Source organism: Panthera leo, chromosome D3 (genome assembly GCF_018350215.1).
Source record: "Panthera leo isolate Ple1 chromosome D3, P.leo_Ple1_pat1.1, whole genome shotgun sequence".
Lineage (NCBI taxonomy): Eukaryota > Metazoa > Chordata > Mammalia > Carnivora > Felidae > Panthera > Panthera leo.
Genome location: NC_056690.1, coordinates 80,652,869 through 80,671,524, shown reverse-complemented (window position 1 = coordinate 80,671,524; position 18,656 = coordinate 80,652,869). Strand labels below are relative to the sequence as shown.

Here is an 18,656-nt window from a genome sequence, read left to right as displayed (position 1 = left end):
TTAGCTGCTACTGCTACACGCCCACTAGAATCTGCAAGTGAGCCTAGGAGCAAAGACCCCTCTCTGGAGCTGCCTCTACCAAGCTCTTCGGGAGGCGCTGTTTATGACTCAGGGTGACTTTAAAGGCCGCTCCACAGGGGCGCCTGGGTGGCTCCGTCGGTTAAGCATCTGACTTCGGCTCGGGTCATGATCTCGCGGTTCATGAGCTGGAGCCCCGCGTCGGGCTCGGTGCTGACCGCTCAGAGCCTGGAGCCCGCTTCGGATTCTGTGCCTCTCTCTCTCTCTCTCTCTCTCCTTCAAAAATAAGTAAACATTAAAAAGAATTTTTTTAAAGGTTGCTCCAAACCAGCGAGAGAAAAAGGAGAGGAAGAGAAAAGCTCATCCTTGTTCTCCTGACCTTCACACACTGGTTCCCGGTCCCGCACGAGTGTTTGCAGGACAGAATTAATAGGCAATTCCTTCACAACCTACAAAGCCATTAAAGTGACCTAAGAAGGCACAGTTCTTTGAAGGAGGGGACGCCTGTAAACATTCATCCCTATGAGTTACGAAAAACATTCCAGTTTCTACGGTGACCAAAAGCTCTAAACTACATTCCTGTCATTGACTCGGCCTCCTACAAAGTTGTCTGAACATCAGTATGTCTCAAACGGAACACGGTGTGTCCCCGATGCTTACGCAAAAGCAAATCACCTGAATGCATCTTGAATACCCACATGTGACAACAGTGCTTTGAGACTGTCGGGCAAACGCTCACGAGAAGGGCAAGAAAACACACGGCAGGAACTGTGCTTCACCTTTGCATAACAATGAACGTATTGACCATGTATTCTTCTTCATTTTTGGTTTTCTGCAGCTCTTCGGCCAAAATGTCACTCATCGTACACTGGAGAAGGTAGGGCACCTCCACGTTCCGGTCCCCGTCAAACACCCCGTACAGGGCCTCCCGGTTGTCACAGAAGTTGTTCACCGACAGGGCTGCGACACACAACCTGCAAAGCAAGAGTGATCGGTCCTAAGGCTAAGACGTCTTAAGTCATCTTTCCTTGCCCAGACCCACGCTGTTAACAGCCTTGTCTCCTCCTTCAGGACCTCGGACAGGTTAAGAATAAGTTAAGGTAAAGTCACCCCAGCTGATTCATATCAACTAATTTTCTGTAAAGCAAAGAATGATAAACATTGATACTTCACACCTGGCTCCCCCCAGCCCCTATCTTCTGATTTTAGCTTTATTTTGAGAGAGAGAGAGAGAGAGACTGGGGGAGGGCCAGAGGGGGAGACAGAAAGAGAAGCCCCGCGCTGTTAGTGCAGAGCCCAACATGGGGTTCGATCTCATGGTTGGTGAGATCATGACCTGGGCTGAAATCAAGGGTCAGATGCTGAATCGACGGAGCCACCCAGGTGCCCCTGATTTTATTTTTAAATGGCAGTGAAAAACCCGAGAAGAGGAAGTATGGGGGATAATACAAGACTCTGAATCCACGGGTTCACATTCGGTCCTAAAACATTTATTAAAGAGAACTTTCACACTGGGCAAAATGGAGTAACAACTAAAACAATGGGACCTTTTCTTACGCTTTTAATCTTCTTCCAAACAACTTAAAAAGGCAGGGGAAAAAAAAACCTCTGAAACAACAGTATTCAGACACTGGATGATAAGAAGTGCAGGTCAGAGAGCGAGCTTGAGGCCTGCCCAGCTGATCGCCTGGAGGAAGATTCTGGAGGAGGGGGGTGGGTGGTTAGGGCCTCGGGCGGAGCCTGCTCTGGAGGCCTGCAGAGTCTCGAACCCAAATCCCATTGTTTCCAGGTAACTTAACCGTGGCCCTCAGACTCTTCAAAATGAAACCCAGAGGGAAAAAAGGACTGGCGGACAAATAAAAATTCAGGGCATTAGTGAGTGCGGGGTAACCTCAAGCACAGGGAACCCAAGTCTTCAACAGAGCAGAGACAGGAAAACTTTTGAAGAAGTTAATGGTTGAAAAGATTTCAAATCTGATGAAAACTGTAAACCTGTAGATACAAGAAACTCAACAAATAGCAAACAAAAGAAAATGAAAGGAAAGTGTAACAATTGCTGAAAATCAGGAATAAAGGCGGGCAAGTAGGGTAGAGGAACAAAATTTTTAAAGTACTCCTTGAAAAAAGCTGTCAACCTGGATTTCTAAACCAGTGAAAATTGCTTTCAAAAGTTAAGGTGCAAGAAAGACCTTTTCAGATGCAAAATTTCCCACAAAAAAGACTGGCAGTATAAGAAATACAAAAGGAATACATGAAGCAGAAGGAAATACCAGATGGAAATCTGAATCTACATAAAAGAATGAAGTGTACAAGAAATGACAAATAGATGAGTAAATATAAAACTTATTTAAAGATCGTTTTAGAAGAGTGGTTCTCAATGGGGGCAATTACCCCCGAGGAGACATCTTTGATGGTCGCAGCTGGGAGCGACGGTGCTGTTGGCACTTAGCGGGTAGAGGCCAGGGGCGCTGCCAAACACCCTGTAATGTGCACAGAAACACCTCCCTCCCCTGCCCACCAACTATCAAGAATTATCTGGCTCAAAACGTCAACAGTACTGAAGTTGAGAAACACTGCTTTAAAAATGACTATTTACAAATTATAACCATGTATTTTGGGGTTTATAACAGAAGTAAAACATGACAACAGCACAAAGACCAGGAGAGGGGAAGTGGAAGCACACACTGAAAGGTTCTTATATGTGAAGTATTACAGTTTACCTTCAAATAAGAAGTTAAAGGTTTTACTACAAACACTAAACAAAATGGAATCATAAATAGTCCAAAAGAATGAAGAGAGATAAAGAAACAAATAGAAAACAATGAACAAATGATAAAGATCATTTAAAATGATCTGTAAAACTGATACGATTTAACCATATCAATTTCATTAAATATAAAAGTGGTCTAAACACTATCCCAAAAGAAAAGACTGGATCAAAAAAAAAGCAAGACCTAACTGAATTTCATAAAAAGACAAATAGGTTAAAAAGGTAAAAGACCTACTATGCTAACACCAATCAAAAGAAAGCTGGAGTAGTTACATTAATATCAAAGTATAATTCAGAACAAAGATTACAGAAAGTCATTTCATAATGAAAAGGATCAGTGCATTCATCACAAAGCTATGACATTTCAAATGTTTATGCACTTAATACAACTTTGAAATGCATGAAGCAAAACTGATAAAACTAGGAGACACAGACAAGCCCATAATTATGGTCTCTCAGCCATTGACAGAACAAGTAGATAATCAGTATGGAGATTCAAGACCTCAACAACAGTATCAACCAACTTGACCTAACGGACACCCTACCCCAACAACAGCAGAATACTCATTTTTTAAAATGCAGAGAATATTTACCAGTGTAGACCATATTCTAGGCCACTAACATGTCCCAATAAATTTAAAGGATTCAAGTCATTCAAAGTGCATTCTCAGGGCACCTGGGTGGCTCAGTAGGTTAAGCATCTGACTTTGGCTCAGGTCATGATCTCACAGTCCGTGAGTTCAAGCCCTGTGTCGGACTCTGTGCTGATAGCCTGGAGGCTGGAGCCTGCCTCAGATTCTGTGTCTCCCTTTCTCTGTGCTCCTCCCCTGCTCATGCTCTGTCTCTCTCACTCTCAAAAATGAATAAATATTAACACAACAACAACAACAAAACAAAGTGCATTCTTCAATCACATTGGAGAATTGCTTAGAAGGAAATTTACAGCTCTAAATGCTTATATTAGATGTTCTAAGCTCAAATCAGTGACCTAAGCTTCCACGTTAAGAAATTAGAAAAGTGAGAGCAAAACAAAAAGAAGATAAAAACAAGAAGTCAGTGAACTAGAACACAAAAGCAATAGAGACAAATCAATGAGGCCAAAATCTGGTTTTTTTTTTTTTGAAAATATCAATAAAATTAATAAATCTTAAACCAAACTGATATATAAAAGGACAAATTACCAATATCAGGAGGAGAGAGCGAGTGCCATTACTACAGATCCTACAGATTTTAAAGGATAATATTAACAAGTTTATGACAATAAATTTGAAACCTAGATGAAAGAGATAAATTCCTCAAGAGACACAAATAACCAAAGTGCATTTGTGAAGAAATAGATAATCCCATAGCAAAGAAACAGAATGTGTAGTTAAAAACCAAAGAAAATTCCAAGCACAGATGGCTTTTATTGGTAAATTCTACCAAACATTTAAGGAAGAAATACTAATTCCGTACAAACTGTTCAAGAAAACTAAAGAAGAAACACTCCTCAACTCATTCTATGAGGCCAGCATTACCCTGACACCAAAGTCAAAGACATCACAAGAAAACTACATGCTAATTAATATCCATCATGAATATAGACATGAGCAACAAATTACCAGAAAATTGAATCCAGCAGCATATAAAAAGGGTAATATGTCATGACCAAGTAGAATTTATCCTGGGAATGCAACGCTGATTCAACATTCAAAAATCAATGTAATTTACCATATCGACAGATGAAGGAACAAAAATATGATAATCTCAACTGAATGCAGGAAAAGCCTATGACAAAATTTGATACCCATTATAAAAACTCTTAGCAAACTATGATTAGAAGAGAATTTTCTTAACTTGATAAAGGGTGTCTACAGGAATACATTCAGCTCTATTTAATGTGAAAGAATACATTCTCACCAAAATGGATGGATGATAAACACATGGAAAGATGATTAATATCATTAGTCATCATGAAAGGCAAAATTAAACCACAACGAGGTACCACTGTTAGAATGGCCACCACTGCCACCACCACCTGATACCAGGAAGCACCGGTGAGGCTGTGCAACTAGGATTCTCACACATTGCAGCTGGGAATACAAAAGGGTACAGCCATTATCAAAAGGAATTGGGCAGTCTTACAAAATTAAATATATAAACCTACGTGTAGGTATTTACACAAGAGAAAACGTAACGTTCACACAAAAACCTATATGCAACTCTTTCTAGCATTTATACTTGTATTTGCTAAAAACCTGAGATATCCTAAATCTATTTCGAATGGTGAATAAACTATGAATAAGAGGAGCATGGGGCATCACAGATGAATGAATATAAAATGCATTATGCTAGGTGAAAGAAACTAGACCGAGGGGGCTGTATTCTCTATAATTCCATCTATACAACATTCTAGGAAAGGCAAAACCAAGGCAACAAAAACAGGTCAAGGGGTGCCAAGGGCTGGGGTGAGCAGAAGGATGACAACACAGGGGCACAGGAGAATTCTGGGTGTGATGGACCGGCCCCGTACCCTGACTGTGGTGGTTACATAGTGCCGTTCATCAGCACCTGCAGAGCTGTGCTCCTACAAGGGTGAAGTTTATTGAATATAGGTAACTTCTTACTCTCTAGATAATAATAAACATTTAAGCACCTGATACGAATGATGCCTAGACAGAGATCTGAACCTGAAAAGATAATCCCAGCTCTCAAGGAGTTAGGAGATGAATAGCAGTAATAACCATTATCCTTAAGCATAGCTCACACTTAAATGGGGTTTTACCATATGGCAGACGTTGTTCCCAGTACTGCACACGTGTGTGACCCGGGATCCTTACAATAACCCTATGAGTACAGGTAGGATTTAAAAAAAAAAAAATTTTTTTTTAATGTTTGTTTATTTTTGAGAGAGACAGAGACAGAATGCGAGTGGGTGAGGGGCAGAGAGAGAGGGAGACACAGGATCCAAAGCAGGCTCCAGGCTCTGAGCTGTTGGCACAGAGCCCGACGCAGGGCTTGAATTCACAAGCTGTGAGATCATGACCTGAGCTGAAGTCGGACGCTCAACCGACTGAGCCACCCAGGTGCCCTGGACAGGTAGGATTTCTAGTGCCACTTGAGAGTTGAGGAAATTTAGCCGAAGAGGGCTGCATAACTGGCCAAGGTCACACAGCAGAAAAGTAGGAAGCCCAGGTTCAAAGCCAGGTAGCCTGGCTCTTAGCACTTTGTAATCCTTGCCTCCATTTGTTAATAAGTCATCCTAAGTTATATGGCTATTTGAAGCAAAGTAAAATTTAATACTCATAATTCCATCTTCCTTCTGTAAGCTCCCCTTGCTACTCAGAATGGGGGTGCATAAAAACATCTTTCAAAAATAGAGTAGTGATTCTTTTCTACTGAGGTTTCCTGTTTGTTCTTTAGTCTGAGAAAGAATCTAAATTACCCAGTTGTAGCTCCTGCTTGGGTTTCCCCAAAGGATCTGAAATGACCTGATAGGGAGGGAACACTGCACCCCTTGGGGAGGGAGAAAAGAGAACAGACATCTGAGATTGGGAGGCAGGGACAGCTCCTCTCCTTCCTTCAAGATGGCAAGCAGCAAGCTCCTTGTTTACACGACCACTTTATCTTTTTTTTTTTTAAGTTTGAGAGACAGTGTGCGCATGTATGCACACACACGTGGAGGAGGGGCAGAGAGGGAGAGTGTTAGAGAGAGAATCCAAGCAGGCTCCCCAAGGCCAGTGCAGAGCCTGACACAGGGCTCAACACAGGAAACCGTGAAATCATGACCTGAGCTGAAATCAAGAGTTGGACATTTAACCGACTGAGCCACCCTGGTGCCCCTACATGACCTCTTTACAATTAGAAAACAAAAACAAAAACAAAACGCTTGAGAGACTTCTGGCAAAACCAAAGGGTAAAAGAGCAAGGGGAAATGAAGGGAGGACCAGGGGTGACAAGGACTTCTGACTGAGGTGCCGGTAACATTGTATTTTTTAATCTAGATGGTGGTCTGCAGATGTATTCACTTGAGGACCATTCCCAGAGTTGTATGCTTATTCACTTTTCTGCACCTATGTCATACTTCAATATAACAACATATTTAAAAGTAACACGGAAGGGGGAATTATGCAGGAAAAAAAAACCTAGTTGGTTCCTTTCTTCATTATAACATACGAGTAGATAGTTTTAATATCCAGAGATGTTTCAAAACCAACCTTTGGTTTCACACAGCGGTCTAGAATTAGAACACTTGATTATAACCAAGACATAAGGTCTTCTAAGTTAAAAAGATCTCCAGAAAGGAACTCTGGGTGCTTTAAAGGACTATACTAGGGGCACCTGGGTGGCTCTGAAAGGGCGGGCCTATGCCGGCCGACTCCATCTTGTTCTGTGTCCTTCACCTTGACCACACCTCCTCCCCTTGAGTAACCCCCCCCCTCACCTGTCTAACAGGACTCGGACCCTTCCCCAGCCAATCGGCTGAGGCCACAGCCGTTACCTCACCAACTGCCCCTGGGCCCCAATAAAACCTTTGTCCTTTTGAAACTCGCTCTCTCTCCCTGGTATCTCACCGCTGCGTCGGTGCAGGTAGGGGATTGAGCTCGAGCTAGCTCGAATAAAGGTTCTTTTGCTTTTGCATCGGACTCGGCTCCCTAGTGGTCTTTGGGGATCACGAATTCTGGGCATAACAGCTCAGTCGGTTAAGCGGCCGACTTCGGCTCAGGGCATGATCTCACGGTCCGTGAGTTCGAGCCCCGCGTCGGGCTCTGTGCTGACAGCTCAGAGCCTGGAGCCTGTTTCCGATTCTGTGTCTTCCTCTCTCTCTGCCCCTCCCCTGTTCATGCTGTCTCTCTGTGTCTCAAAAATAAATAAATGTTAAAAAAAAATTAAAAAAAAAAATAAATAAAGGAATATACTGATTTCTCCCCCAAATACAATGATAACACAGTGCAAAATACACAGAACGAATACGACAACCAAAGCTCGGGCATAACCTTTATCAGGCAAATGGAACAGAGGCGCCGAGATGGGGACTAGACCTATTCTCTGGACCGCACAAAGCCAGGGCACACCCTTAGGGGAAGAAGAAGGGCTCAATGTGTCAGACCCAGAACTTGAATTGATTCTACTTTCTATCTCAAAAAAGAAGAAAGCAGTCCGCATGGCAACCACAATTGTACCTTTTATTTTCCATGAAAGGTATTCAGCTAGTCAGTGGTTCCCATTCCTGGATGCACATTAAAATCACCTGGGGGAGATTTTAAAACATTCTGAAATACTGGGCTTGGTTGAAGATTATTTTTTTTAAAGTTCCTTACCTGATTCTGATGTGAACCCAGGGTTGAATACTAATTTAGGTAGTACTGAATCGTGTTCCACTTGGTTCTTTCCCTGTTTCCAATATTTTGTGTTCTGATACCTTAGCTAATTATGACTATTCTAATTTATAGGATTGTTTCCCTTTCTGGTACTAATTATTAATACCTCTTCATAAAAAGCAAGCAAGCCTGAAGAGATTGATTACAATTCTCAGGAAAATCAATATTTGCATGTAGGACAAGGAAGGAAAAGAAACTGAGACGGACAAGTCCCGGTGGCCGGACCAGCAGGTGATGTCACAGGGAATGAACATGAAACTCCTTCCAGGATAACTTAGATTGTAAAAACTAGCTTCTTAGAACCCTGACTAATCAATACCGGAAGTGACTGAATATGGACAATCAAGGCTACTTCTCCTTTAATACTAGCCCCTGTTTTGCTTGGCAAACAGGCTTCAGAGAAAGATAAAGAGGCTTTTCAAAAGGGCAGGGATGCATTTCAATACTCACGTCTTCTCCAAACACTGGAGTCTCACACAGACGTGATGTGTCAGTTACGCCGTATCCTAGCAACATCTCACAAAGAGAAGAGTGTGTGATGCCAAGCAAGGCTTAACCTAGTGTTCAAATGTAAGTCATGAGGTGGCCTCGCTTTGGGGACTCCTGTTCAAGTAAACGTTACCCGAGGAAAGTGTGTGCGAGCACTGGGCATCTTCCCCACTAAAGAAAGGAGGTGGGGGGGAGGTGGTTCTCACTCCAGAGTTTCACCCACTTGTTTTTCACTCCTGAAGCTTCGGTGTAGCCGTGGCTCCATACAGCTGGGGCTCCAGATCCATCTCCCGCTGAAGGCTGATCAATCTTGAAACAGCGGATGTTACTAACGAGAAAAGGAAGAGACGGGAATCGTTAGAATCAAATAATGTGTGAATTGCTACCTTTGTCTGCTAAGCGCCAGGTACTTACCACTCCTGTGTTTAATGTGTCTGAAATCTTTTATCAGCCAGAAGAACTAGCTACTCAACAAAGCGAAAGCAAAGGAGCGTTATATAGACAGAGCCTCAAAACTCGTTTTCGACAGCGTCCTAGGGTGGTTATTAGAGACCTTTACACATCGCCCTAGATGGCGGCTGTCTCCCAGGAGCGAGAAGGACCCCTCTCAACCTCGGCATGAGAAAAGAAAACATTACGTTGGGTGTAGTCTTACAACATGAACACCAGATTTGAAAAGTAAGAAATCTAAGCCACAATTATACTGTATTTGAATGCTGTGAGCAAATTCTGCAACATTCATCCTCAAATCCAATTTCTGCCCATTTCACCCCTTCAGAGGTTTCACAAATCCTGAGGACTTGCCATCCCCGAAGCTTCCGGTTCTTTCCTCACTCGCACGGCCATTCATGCTAAGACTAATAACCATAAAATTATGAAAGGGGTATTTCAACAAATCACACATGAACTATGTGGATTTAAACTGGGAGAGAAGTCATCTCACTTGCCACAACTGGCCCAACAGGACCCAAGACTGAAATACTAAAAGCGTAAACTCTTGAATGGGGTTTTTAAAATCCACCCTACTAGAAAGCATTCTGTGCCCCCAAACAGGAAATTCTGCAGATGTGAAATAGGTTTTTAAAAAGGCTGGCTACCGCATGGTGAACTTAATCCCACTTATAAGTTGCTACTGGTTTTCTCCCTCTATCACTTAAGAGAAAAATCATGTGTGTCGTCTCTTAACACAAACGCTTTTGTCATGACCCCAAGAATTTATCTGTTGGCATTCATTAACTCCAAAATACAACCCTTCAACTTTAAGAAGGAAATCTATATCTAATTGCATTCACTTTGATTTTAGAAATAGCTGGTGGCGGTTTCTTTGAAATTTAAAAATATTTCGTGAAAGAAAAGTTTCTACTCTCAATCGGCAGCAAACATTCGCTCTTCCCTTTATCCTCAAAAGCCAAAAAAGCACCAACGGAAAATCCTGAAATGAGGTTAATACCTTATTTTACAGCAGGGCTATTTATCCTCTTTTCAGAAGTTGTCATTCCTACCAATAAAAGAGGGGCATTGAATGAGTCTGCCGTTATCTGCTGTTCATGGGACCCTGCTAGCAGATTTCATCCATGCACAACGGTAAGCACATGCAAAGGGTTTCTTAATAAGGCATCACTAAGGGTTTCACTGCATCTCTGCTGCCTTTCTGAATTCCAGAGAAAAACTGAAGGCTCATTTCTAAAGACAGTTATACTTTTTATTATAGAACACAGAGCCTTCAAAGAAATAATGCCACTTCCCGGCCTGAGTATGCTATTTTTTTCCCCTAGCCTGAGTATGAACGGAAAAAAAAAAACAATCCTTGACCTGCCCCCCGCCCCCCAAACGCTTCCCAGTGAAGCAGGGGTTTCTCCTTCTCTGCCCAGCTGATACAGGGTGGCTGAGCAGCTGTCCCAAACGACCTGAACGCTGACTCTTGCACATCTTCCGAGGAGTCTGAGAGAACATGCGAGCCGGAGCTCAGTCACAGTCACGCAGAAGCGTCAGCCTATGCCCTTACCCGGTCTCACACAGAATAAACAGGCCACCCCTCCAACAGCACAAGAAATACAGTAGATACGGAAGCTCTTCCAAGTTATTAAGAAGCCACAGCCTCCCAGCTGTGAAACAGAAGGCATCATTTTTACATAAAAGTGTTATGTGGGCCCCCGGGTGGCTCAGGCGATTAAGTGTCCCACTCTTGATTTCGTCTCACGTCATGATCTCACAGTTCCTGGGGTGGAGCCCGTGTTAGGCTCTGCGCTGACAGCAGGGAGCCTGCTTGGGGTTTTCTCTCTCTCTGCCCCCCCCCCCCCCATGAGAACTCTCTCTCAAAATAATTCTTTAAAAGAAAAACTGTGATTTCATTGTCTGTTCCTTTTTAAAATTTTTAAATTTTTTTAAATTTATTTTTCGTAGCTTATTTGAGAGTGAGCGAGCACGAGTGAGGAAGGGGCAGAGGGAGAGGGAGAGGGAGAGAGAGAGAATCCCAAGCAGACTCTGAGCTCTCAGCGCAAGGCCTGATGCAGGGCTTGATCCCACAAACTGCGAGGTCATGACCTAAGAAGCCGAAATTAAGAGTCTGACAACCGGGTCACCCAGGAGCCCATGTCTTTTTTTTTTTTTTTTTTTTAATCTTAGAACACACATCTGATGCTCTGTAGTAGCTCAGGCCAGTCTAGTAACATGTCCATTGCAGAGACTTTAACAAATAGATTTTTCTTATGGATAATAGTGGGGTAATCATAAATATGTGGTTTTGCATCTTGTTTCTAATTATGTCATGAACATTTTCCCATGTCACGTTATATTCATCCTAAATATAATTAGATTGATGATCACCTCTGTGCCTAAAATGAATACCACATTTCTGATTATTTTTTAGAATGAATTTTGCCATAGAAAACCTTGATCTAAGTATATGAATATTTTTAAAGGCTTGATACACAGAGTCCATAGCTTTTAAGAAAAGTTATGTTCAATTTACAGTACTCCAGCAGCACCAATTTGAGGGGGGAAGTATTAATATTTCCTTGATATACTAGTAAGTTTGAACATGACATTTTCATGCAACTATCTGTACTTCTTTCGTGAAATGTTAACCTCCTTCACTTATTTGCTGTTCAAGTACTTTTCTTCTAAGAACATTTTTTAACAAGAATATTAATGCTTGTATTTTTCCTGTTTTTTTTTTTTTGCCACTGTTTCTTCTTAGTTTGTCATTTGCCTTTTAGATTTACTCTTGGTTTTTTTCCTGGAAAGAGATTTCAAACTTTTGTGTATACAAAGTATTTTTAAATACTTAGAAATATCAAAACCAATTATATATATTGATTTCTACTTTTGCGATCCCCACCCTCCCACCCCCACCTCCCACTTTTGGACAGAAAAAGATGTTTTCTGGCTTGTGAATATATTCATGTGATTTTTTTCTTACTTTTAGAAATTATTTCATTTTATAGAGTTCTTTAATTTAGCTTTAATTTATTTTGGTGTGTAATACAAATTCAACTTAATTTTGATATAATTGTTTTATGCAAAATTTCATATATTTATAAAAATACTCAAAAGCTAGCTGCGTTAAGATGAAAATATATTTTGATAATCCAGGTACTCTTAGTTCTAGAAGTCTCTTAGGACTTCCTCCTCATCATATGGAGGAGAAAGCTGAGGTCTGGACAGACTCAAGGATTTGGGCCGAGGCTCCACTAACTGAGAAAAAGTACAGAGCGCCTAGACCCCCTGCAGCTCTCCTAGGACACTCTGCTTAGGCAGTACTCCTCAATTATAGACTGAAATCAATCAGTACCTGAAACAAACAGGCACTAACTAGGCCAATTCCATCCAGGAATCGCCTCGAGCGATATTCAGATTTTAGCTGGCAGTAAACACCTAGGATAATATTAATGACTGCTCTTTTAAAATTCTCCTCCTTTTCAGTTTTGTTCTAAGACAACGGAAGAAGACTTTTAGCAGGAGACAGCACAACAGGGCTTAAGCATAGAAGGCAAACACAATGACTAACGTGTGTCAGTGTCCGAGACTTAAGCTGGCTGCAAGAAAATTCAGAAAAGTTTAAAGAAGGTAATGATGACCATCCATAATCCTGTCATCCAGAGAATAACACTATTTTAACATTTGTATATCCTTGCAGGCATTTTCTAGGTGTACACATGCACACAAATTTATTTTGGAAAAAGTGGGAACATACCATACAAATATTTTGTAAATATTCTTCTCATTGAACTTCATACGTAGGGATCTTTAACTCTACATCATTTTAAGTGTATTATTTTGAGAGAAGAGAGGGTGCACATGCATGCATGGATGGGGGAGGGGCAGCGAGGGGAGACACAGAATCTGAAGGGAGCTCCAGGCTCTGAGGTGTCAGCAGAGTCGGACGTGGGGCTCGAACCCATGAAGCGTGAGATCATGACCTGAGCCAAAATCAAGAGTCAGACGCTCAACTGACTGAGCCACCCAGGGACTCCTACAGCATTGTTTTTAATGGCTATATAATATTCAATTATGAAGCACAATTCTCTTGACAGACATTTAGAGTTGTGTGAGAAGAAATTTTTAAAGACGGTTTTTTTCTAATGAGGTTTCCTCCTTTAATGTTTTACCCAGTGAACTTCAACCTGCAATTCTTTGTCGACATCAAGAACGACACTATCAATGAATTCTTTCCCCAAACACGATAACTTAGCAGGATCTAACTATCCCACACTCCCAGTTTTGTTTAAACCACCTGCATTTTACCAGATTGTTAGTTTTTCCCACATCATGCATCTCTTTCAATCCTTTCCTAACATTTGCATTAAGCATCACACCATATCCTCAGTAACTGAGATGTAAGTTTATGTCTTAGTTATTCATGGCTCTCCTCCGAGTTTTTCTTTATATCCACCCCCCCGCCCTTTTGTATTCATTATTCTCATTCTCTTTTTGCCTGGATACTTCCTCAAAGACTTTCTGAAAGGACACTTGAGTATCCAACTGTTTGAAATTGTTTTTGGCCCTCCATTCTGGTGAACTATGGACTCACAAATCGCTCCAAATGTGTGTAGATACAGCTAAGAAGCCACCGGGCACTTCATACTGTTTAATGTTTTCACTGAGTTACAAATCGCGCTGTCCGTGAACGTGGACAGGGCTGCAGGGCATCACGAGATACTTACTTCAGCAATTCCAGGGTTTTGTGATCAAGGGCAAGTCGGGGGTTTCCAGTCAGGTCTAGTTCTTGTAGTTTTGGAGGCAGGTTTTCTGGTAAAGTGACTTCGCTTAGCTCATTACAGCTCAGGTCCACGCACTGCAACAAGAAGGGGAAACCGGAAGTGATGGCCCGGACAAGTGGTTCAGGTGGCTCTATGCTCCTACCCGTTGCTTGAGAATCAGTCTGCCATTCACTAGACTATGCTGGCCAAGTGCAGAAAAATAAGATTGTCTGCTACCCTCCCATAAACATTTAAAACAGATTCTGCTATCTGCAGCTAAAATGTTCACTTTCTTTGGTTAACACAGAAAACCCGTGTTCTTTATTCTCCCCCTCGTTATCTTTTTAAGTTTATCTCTACATGTAAAACAACAAGCATTAGCTGAAAATCCCAAGGATGGTTTTTCTGATTGCTCACAAAATCTCCACACCTGTTATGGCCATAAGGGGTAGAGTCAACATCGAAATGGAACTTTGAAGGGGCTTCCTTAAATCAAAATACCTGCAAGATGAGGAAGGCAGGGACACCTTCAAAATGAGAAGATAATTCAAAAGAAGCTCAATAAGAAACTGGTAAAAGACTAGCTGTTGGGCCTGCCTGCCGCCTGCAAGGAAAAAGGCAGGAGTCAAATAAGGATCCCACCCCCCAGGCATCCAGTACCTAGATCTTCCACCAGCTCCTGCCTAAAATCACTCGAAAACAATGACAAAAAGGGTCAGCATGTTGATTAGAACAAAACTTGTGTTATCTGCGAATGGGGATAATACCTCCTTTCTCACAAAACTGAGGTAAGCCCTAAAAGAGGTGCTGCGTTTGTGTTCTGAGAGCAGGGAACCGGAGGAGAAGGTGGCTCACCATCGACAAGAGGGAAAAGGAGTAATTGGCAATTTTTCCGGAGAAAAGAACATGTAATCCATAATTTGGCAGAAAGGGGTAGGAAGAATTCAATTATCCAGCTTGAGGCTGCACCTTCTTATGATTTCAGAAAATGCCTCAAGAGCCTGTTAAAAATCTTAAGATGGTTTGAAAGGCAAATTGTATCCAAGAATTTCAGAATCTTTAAAGCAGACAAAATCATCTTTTTTGGAAAAAATTTTAACTTAAATCTGTTATGGATTGGGGAGGGACAGAGACCGAATGAACACCTATATTTTTGGAGAAAAATATTCTCAACTGACTTCAAATAATGCAATGTTTCCACACAAATTGTTTTATACCCTTGCTCTCAAGCAGTAGCAATGATATAAAATTATATTGTAATTTTAATTACTTTGTATTATGAGAGTGTTGTAACCACTTTATAAAAAGTTGGACAAGTAGAAAAGCTTAGAAAACTTGCCTTTATATGTAGTGCCCTAACATAACCAGTGTTAGTATCCAATTTTTCTTATTAATATAAACAAAAATTAAAAAAAAACATAAATGTAGATACAATTTCATCACTTATTCCATATCTGGACTCCTAGCACCTTTAATGGCAGAAGACATATATTCATTGAGCCTAAACATCAATAGGGAGGTGGTCATCTTTTTGTTTTGTTTTTCCATTTATAAATAATGGTTGCATCAATAGTCAACTGGACTGTAATGAAAAACCACTAATACTGAGAATACTAAAGATGGGCTGTTCCATCAGGATAGTCCGTGTACATCAGCACGGAGAAGGCAAATGCTGCCAGTGCTATGTGCTGGGCAGTGATGAAACACAAGCTTGAGGACTGGCTGGTGTGCGTAACTTAGAACGGGTGGTTGACAGAAACAAAAACAAGGTCAGACCATGAACTATGGGGAAAGACTGTAGACATCTCAGAACATTATGGAATTTTATGAAATTGATAGGCATCGTTTTCTAATTTCACCTAATGATTTAAACACTCATAGCTCTGCCGGTGTAAAATTGCTCATTCTTTAAATTACCAAATTATAAAATGAGTTCAGTAGGGTGTTTATTTATGACGACAATGCTGGCGTTGTCTTTATAAATAATCCTCTCAGAAGTGGTGCTTACCACCATCAAGTCCCTCTGTCTCTCCCCCTTCCCCCTCCCCCCAAGGCCCTTAATCACTGCAGCCAGTTCCTGTGCCCTGTCCCACAGTGTTGTCGCCTCTACAGGGAGGTCTGGGACCGCGGGGGTCCTGACTTTGCTCTTGTCTCATCTCCCTCCGGCCCACTCCCCACAGGGCTGTCAGGGGGACTGTGATGTGCTTAATCCCATCTGATCGCACTCGGGCTTGTCTTTCAGTCACTCCCTACTGCCTTCCAATCTGCCACCAGACTCCTCAGCCTGTCAAATAAGGCCCTTCATCTCCACCTTCCAGCACCTGCTTCCCTGCGCTCTATATTCAGCGGTGTCACAGTTAATTCCAGTTCCCGCGTGTGTCATGTTCTCACTTGCGCTCTGCACATACTGCTCTGTGACCGGGACTCTTCAGGCTTTCCTCGCCCCTTACCTGGCACAATCTGCCCCATTCTTGTCAGTCTCAACTCGACGCCAATTCCACTAGGACCCCTCGTTCAAAGTTTCCGCTTACTTATTCCTCCCATTAGACTACGAGCTCCTAGAGAACAGGGCCGGTGGCTCCTCCCCCATGTCCTTAGTGCAGCACAGAGAACAGATGCCCACAAATGCCTGGGAATTAGTAGACAATTATTTGTTGAACAAAGAAATGAACGAATCTTCCGAGAAGATCCTCCAGTAATTCAATCCACTAGGATGGAAACGGAGATACGCGTGCTGAGGTTCAGTCTGGAGTAAATAGCATAATGGCAGATAAGGAGAGAAATACCCTTTCATGGTTCTATACATTGGAGGAGGTTTGATCATGAAAATTGCAGGGTGTTGGTTCCCAGCGCTGACCTACTGGCATTAACATAAACAGTCAGTGCTCTACTTACAAGCTCTATTCCTTATTCTTTTAATAGTCTTCCACAAACACTTGTTGACTGAGTGGTTGTAATGGCTACCACTAGGAAAACAGAAAATTTGGGGGTGAGACTGGAGAAAACAAATAGTACTTGCGTATTCCATGACGTTTAATGTATGTTTCTCTATTGTTTAATGCATTAAAATTTTCTTGAAAATACATTATTAAATAGAATGTTAAATCAGCCTACAAAGTTACCTTTCCCTCTTTCAGGCCTATTTTAGGACATAGCTTACAAAAACTACTTGGCTATAGTACAAAATTCTGGTAAGAATACTCAAAACAGAATTATCCAACCCTTGGAAAAAGTGAGATAACTCATAGTTGGAGGAACTCAAGATTTAGAGGGAAAGACCGCTAATACGTTTAGCTAAGAGCACAGGAAAATAATCAGTGCATCTTAAAGAGAACTGATCCGACATTTAAGTATAATTATCACCAAAGCTCTGATATCTTTATTATGTTTTCCTCACAGAACCTTACCAAAGACACGGGCGTATCACTTTTCACAGCAGCGTATTACCTATTATCCCCCCAGTAATCGCCTGGACTGCCCGGAAACAGCAGAGTCACCTGCTAACCCTGAGCGATTCTGCAACCGCTTGCTTCAGCCTTCAGACCACAGCCAGGCCACCAGCGCAGCCACGCGGCCCTCCAGAGCGCAAAGGGGCACTCCCAATCACCTTTGCACTCCCGTGCCCTCACGGCGGGAAAAGCTGCTGATGTAATTATTTCTGTAATTGTTCAGAAATGTATATTGTTTAAACCGCCCCACCTTTTAGGGAGTTGCAAAAGAAGACCTTTCATCTTTTATAAAGCCTTCCCTCTCTGTATTTACATACACTGTGATTTTCCTCCGAACAGGTTCACTAATTTTCATTACGAATTCCTAAGAAGCAAATAAATGCAAGTGTTCATCCAAAAGAGCCTTGATTTAGCACCTACCTGGTGGCAGACAATAAGCCAGACGTCAGGGATCTACAGAGACAGCATCACAGTCCCCACCCTGGGGAATTCCCAGGCCAGAGTGGGAAATGATTCTCCCTCCGGCTGCAAATCAGTAATAGGTACAAGTGTGCACGGGTGTGACAGGTTAAGGCTTCCGAGAGGGCCTTCCAGGAGGGGATTTTTGTGAAGAATCGAAGATAACGAGGCAGAGAAAACAGGAGGGCATCCAGGGAGAGAGAATAGCACACGGCTTACCAGGACACCAACCACGAGTGACTGGCGTGGCTGGGGATGGCGGAGAGGCAGGCAGGGACCAGATGGTAAGCTAGAGACTGTGTCTCAGGTAGAAGTGGTCTGTACTACCTCCCTCTCTTACAGTTAGGAGACACAGCCTTTTAGCTTAATAGTAAAATAAATACACACATGTATTGTTTCTCACTATGTAACTTGTAGCCAGATTCTCTTGAAACACCTAAACTATATTTATTCCTGATGTTGTATAGACTAAGTGGTCATTACTGTAGGACGTTCATATATCTAAGTAAACTTTAACTAAATGAGCCAGTGAGAACCTGTCAAAGATACTCAGACTCCAAACCCAAAGCTGGAGTTCTATTTTTCTATATAGGGGCGCCTGGGTGGCTCAGTCGGTTGAGCGTCTGGCTTCGGCTCAGGTCATGATCTCGCGGTTTGTGAGTCTGAGCCCCACACTGGGCTCACTGCTGTCAGTGCAGAGCCCGCTTCAGATCCCCTGTCTCCCTTTCTCTGCCCTTCTTCGACTTGCGCTCTCCCACAAAAATAAATTAAAAAAAAAAAAAAAGAAAGAAAGAAAGAAAATGCATTCTTTATATAAACTGAGCAATTCCTTTCTATCACTACTTCTTAAAATTGGTTATGTGTGCCTTTGGAAGGATGCAGTGGTAGGTATATCACAGAGTTACAGGGC

General features: G+C 42.1%; 1 protein-coding gene and 1 long non-coding RNA gene across 2 annotated transcripts in view; one reads left to right on the top strand and one right to left on the bottom strand.

Moving 5' to 3' along the window:
* The window catches only part of PHLPP1 (PH domain and leucine rich repeat protein phosphatase 1), a 212,508-nt gene that overhangs the window by 4,746 nt on the left and 189,106 nt on the right, over positions 1 to 18,656 (bottom strand). Inside the window, exons 13-15 of the mRNA XM_042909413.1 lie at positions 13,803 to 13,933; positions 8,861 to 8,965; positions 798 to 992 (exon numbers count right to left, since the gene is read on the bottom strand). Of these exons, the coding sequence (XP_042765347.1) occupies positions 798 to 992; positions 8,861 to 8,965; positions 13,803 to 13,933 (431 nt within the window). The remainder of the gene's footprint in view (positions 1 to 797; positions 993 to 8,860; positions 8,966 to 13,802; positions 13,934 to 18,656) is intronic.
* Positions 8,886 to 18,369, top strand: LOC122202956. Its single transcript, XR_006194988.1, has 4 exons — positions 8,886 to 9,043; positions 10,124 to 10,221; positions 12,562 to 12,705; positions 17,238 to 18,369. It is a non-coding gene; the product is annotated as an uncharacterized LOC122202956 (long non-coding RNA).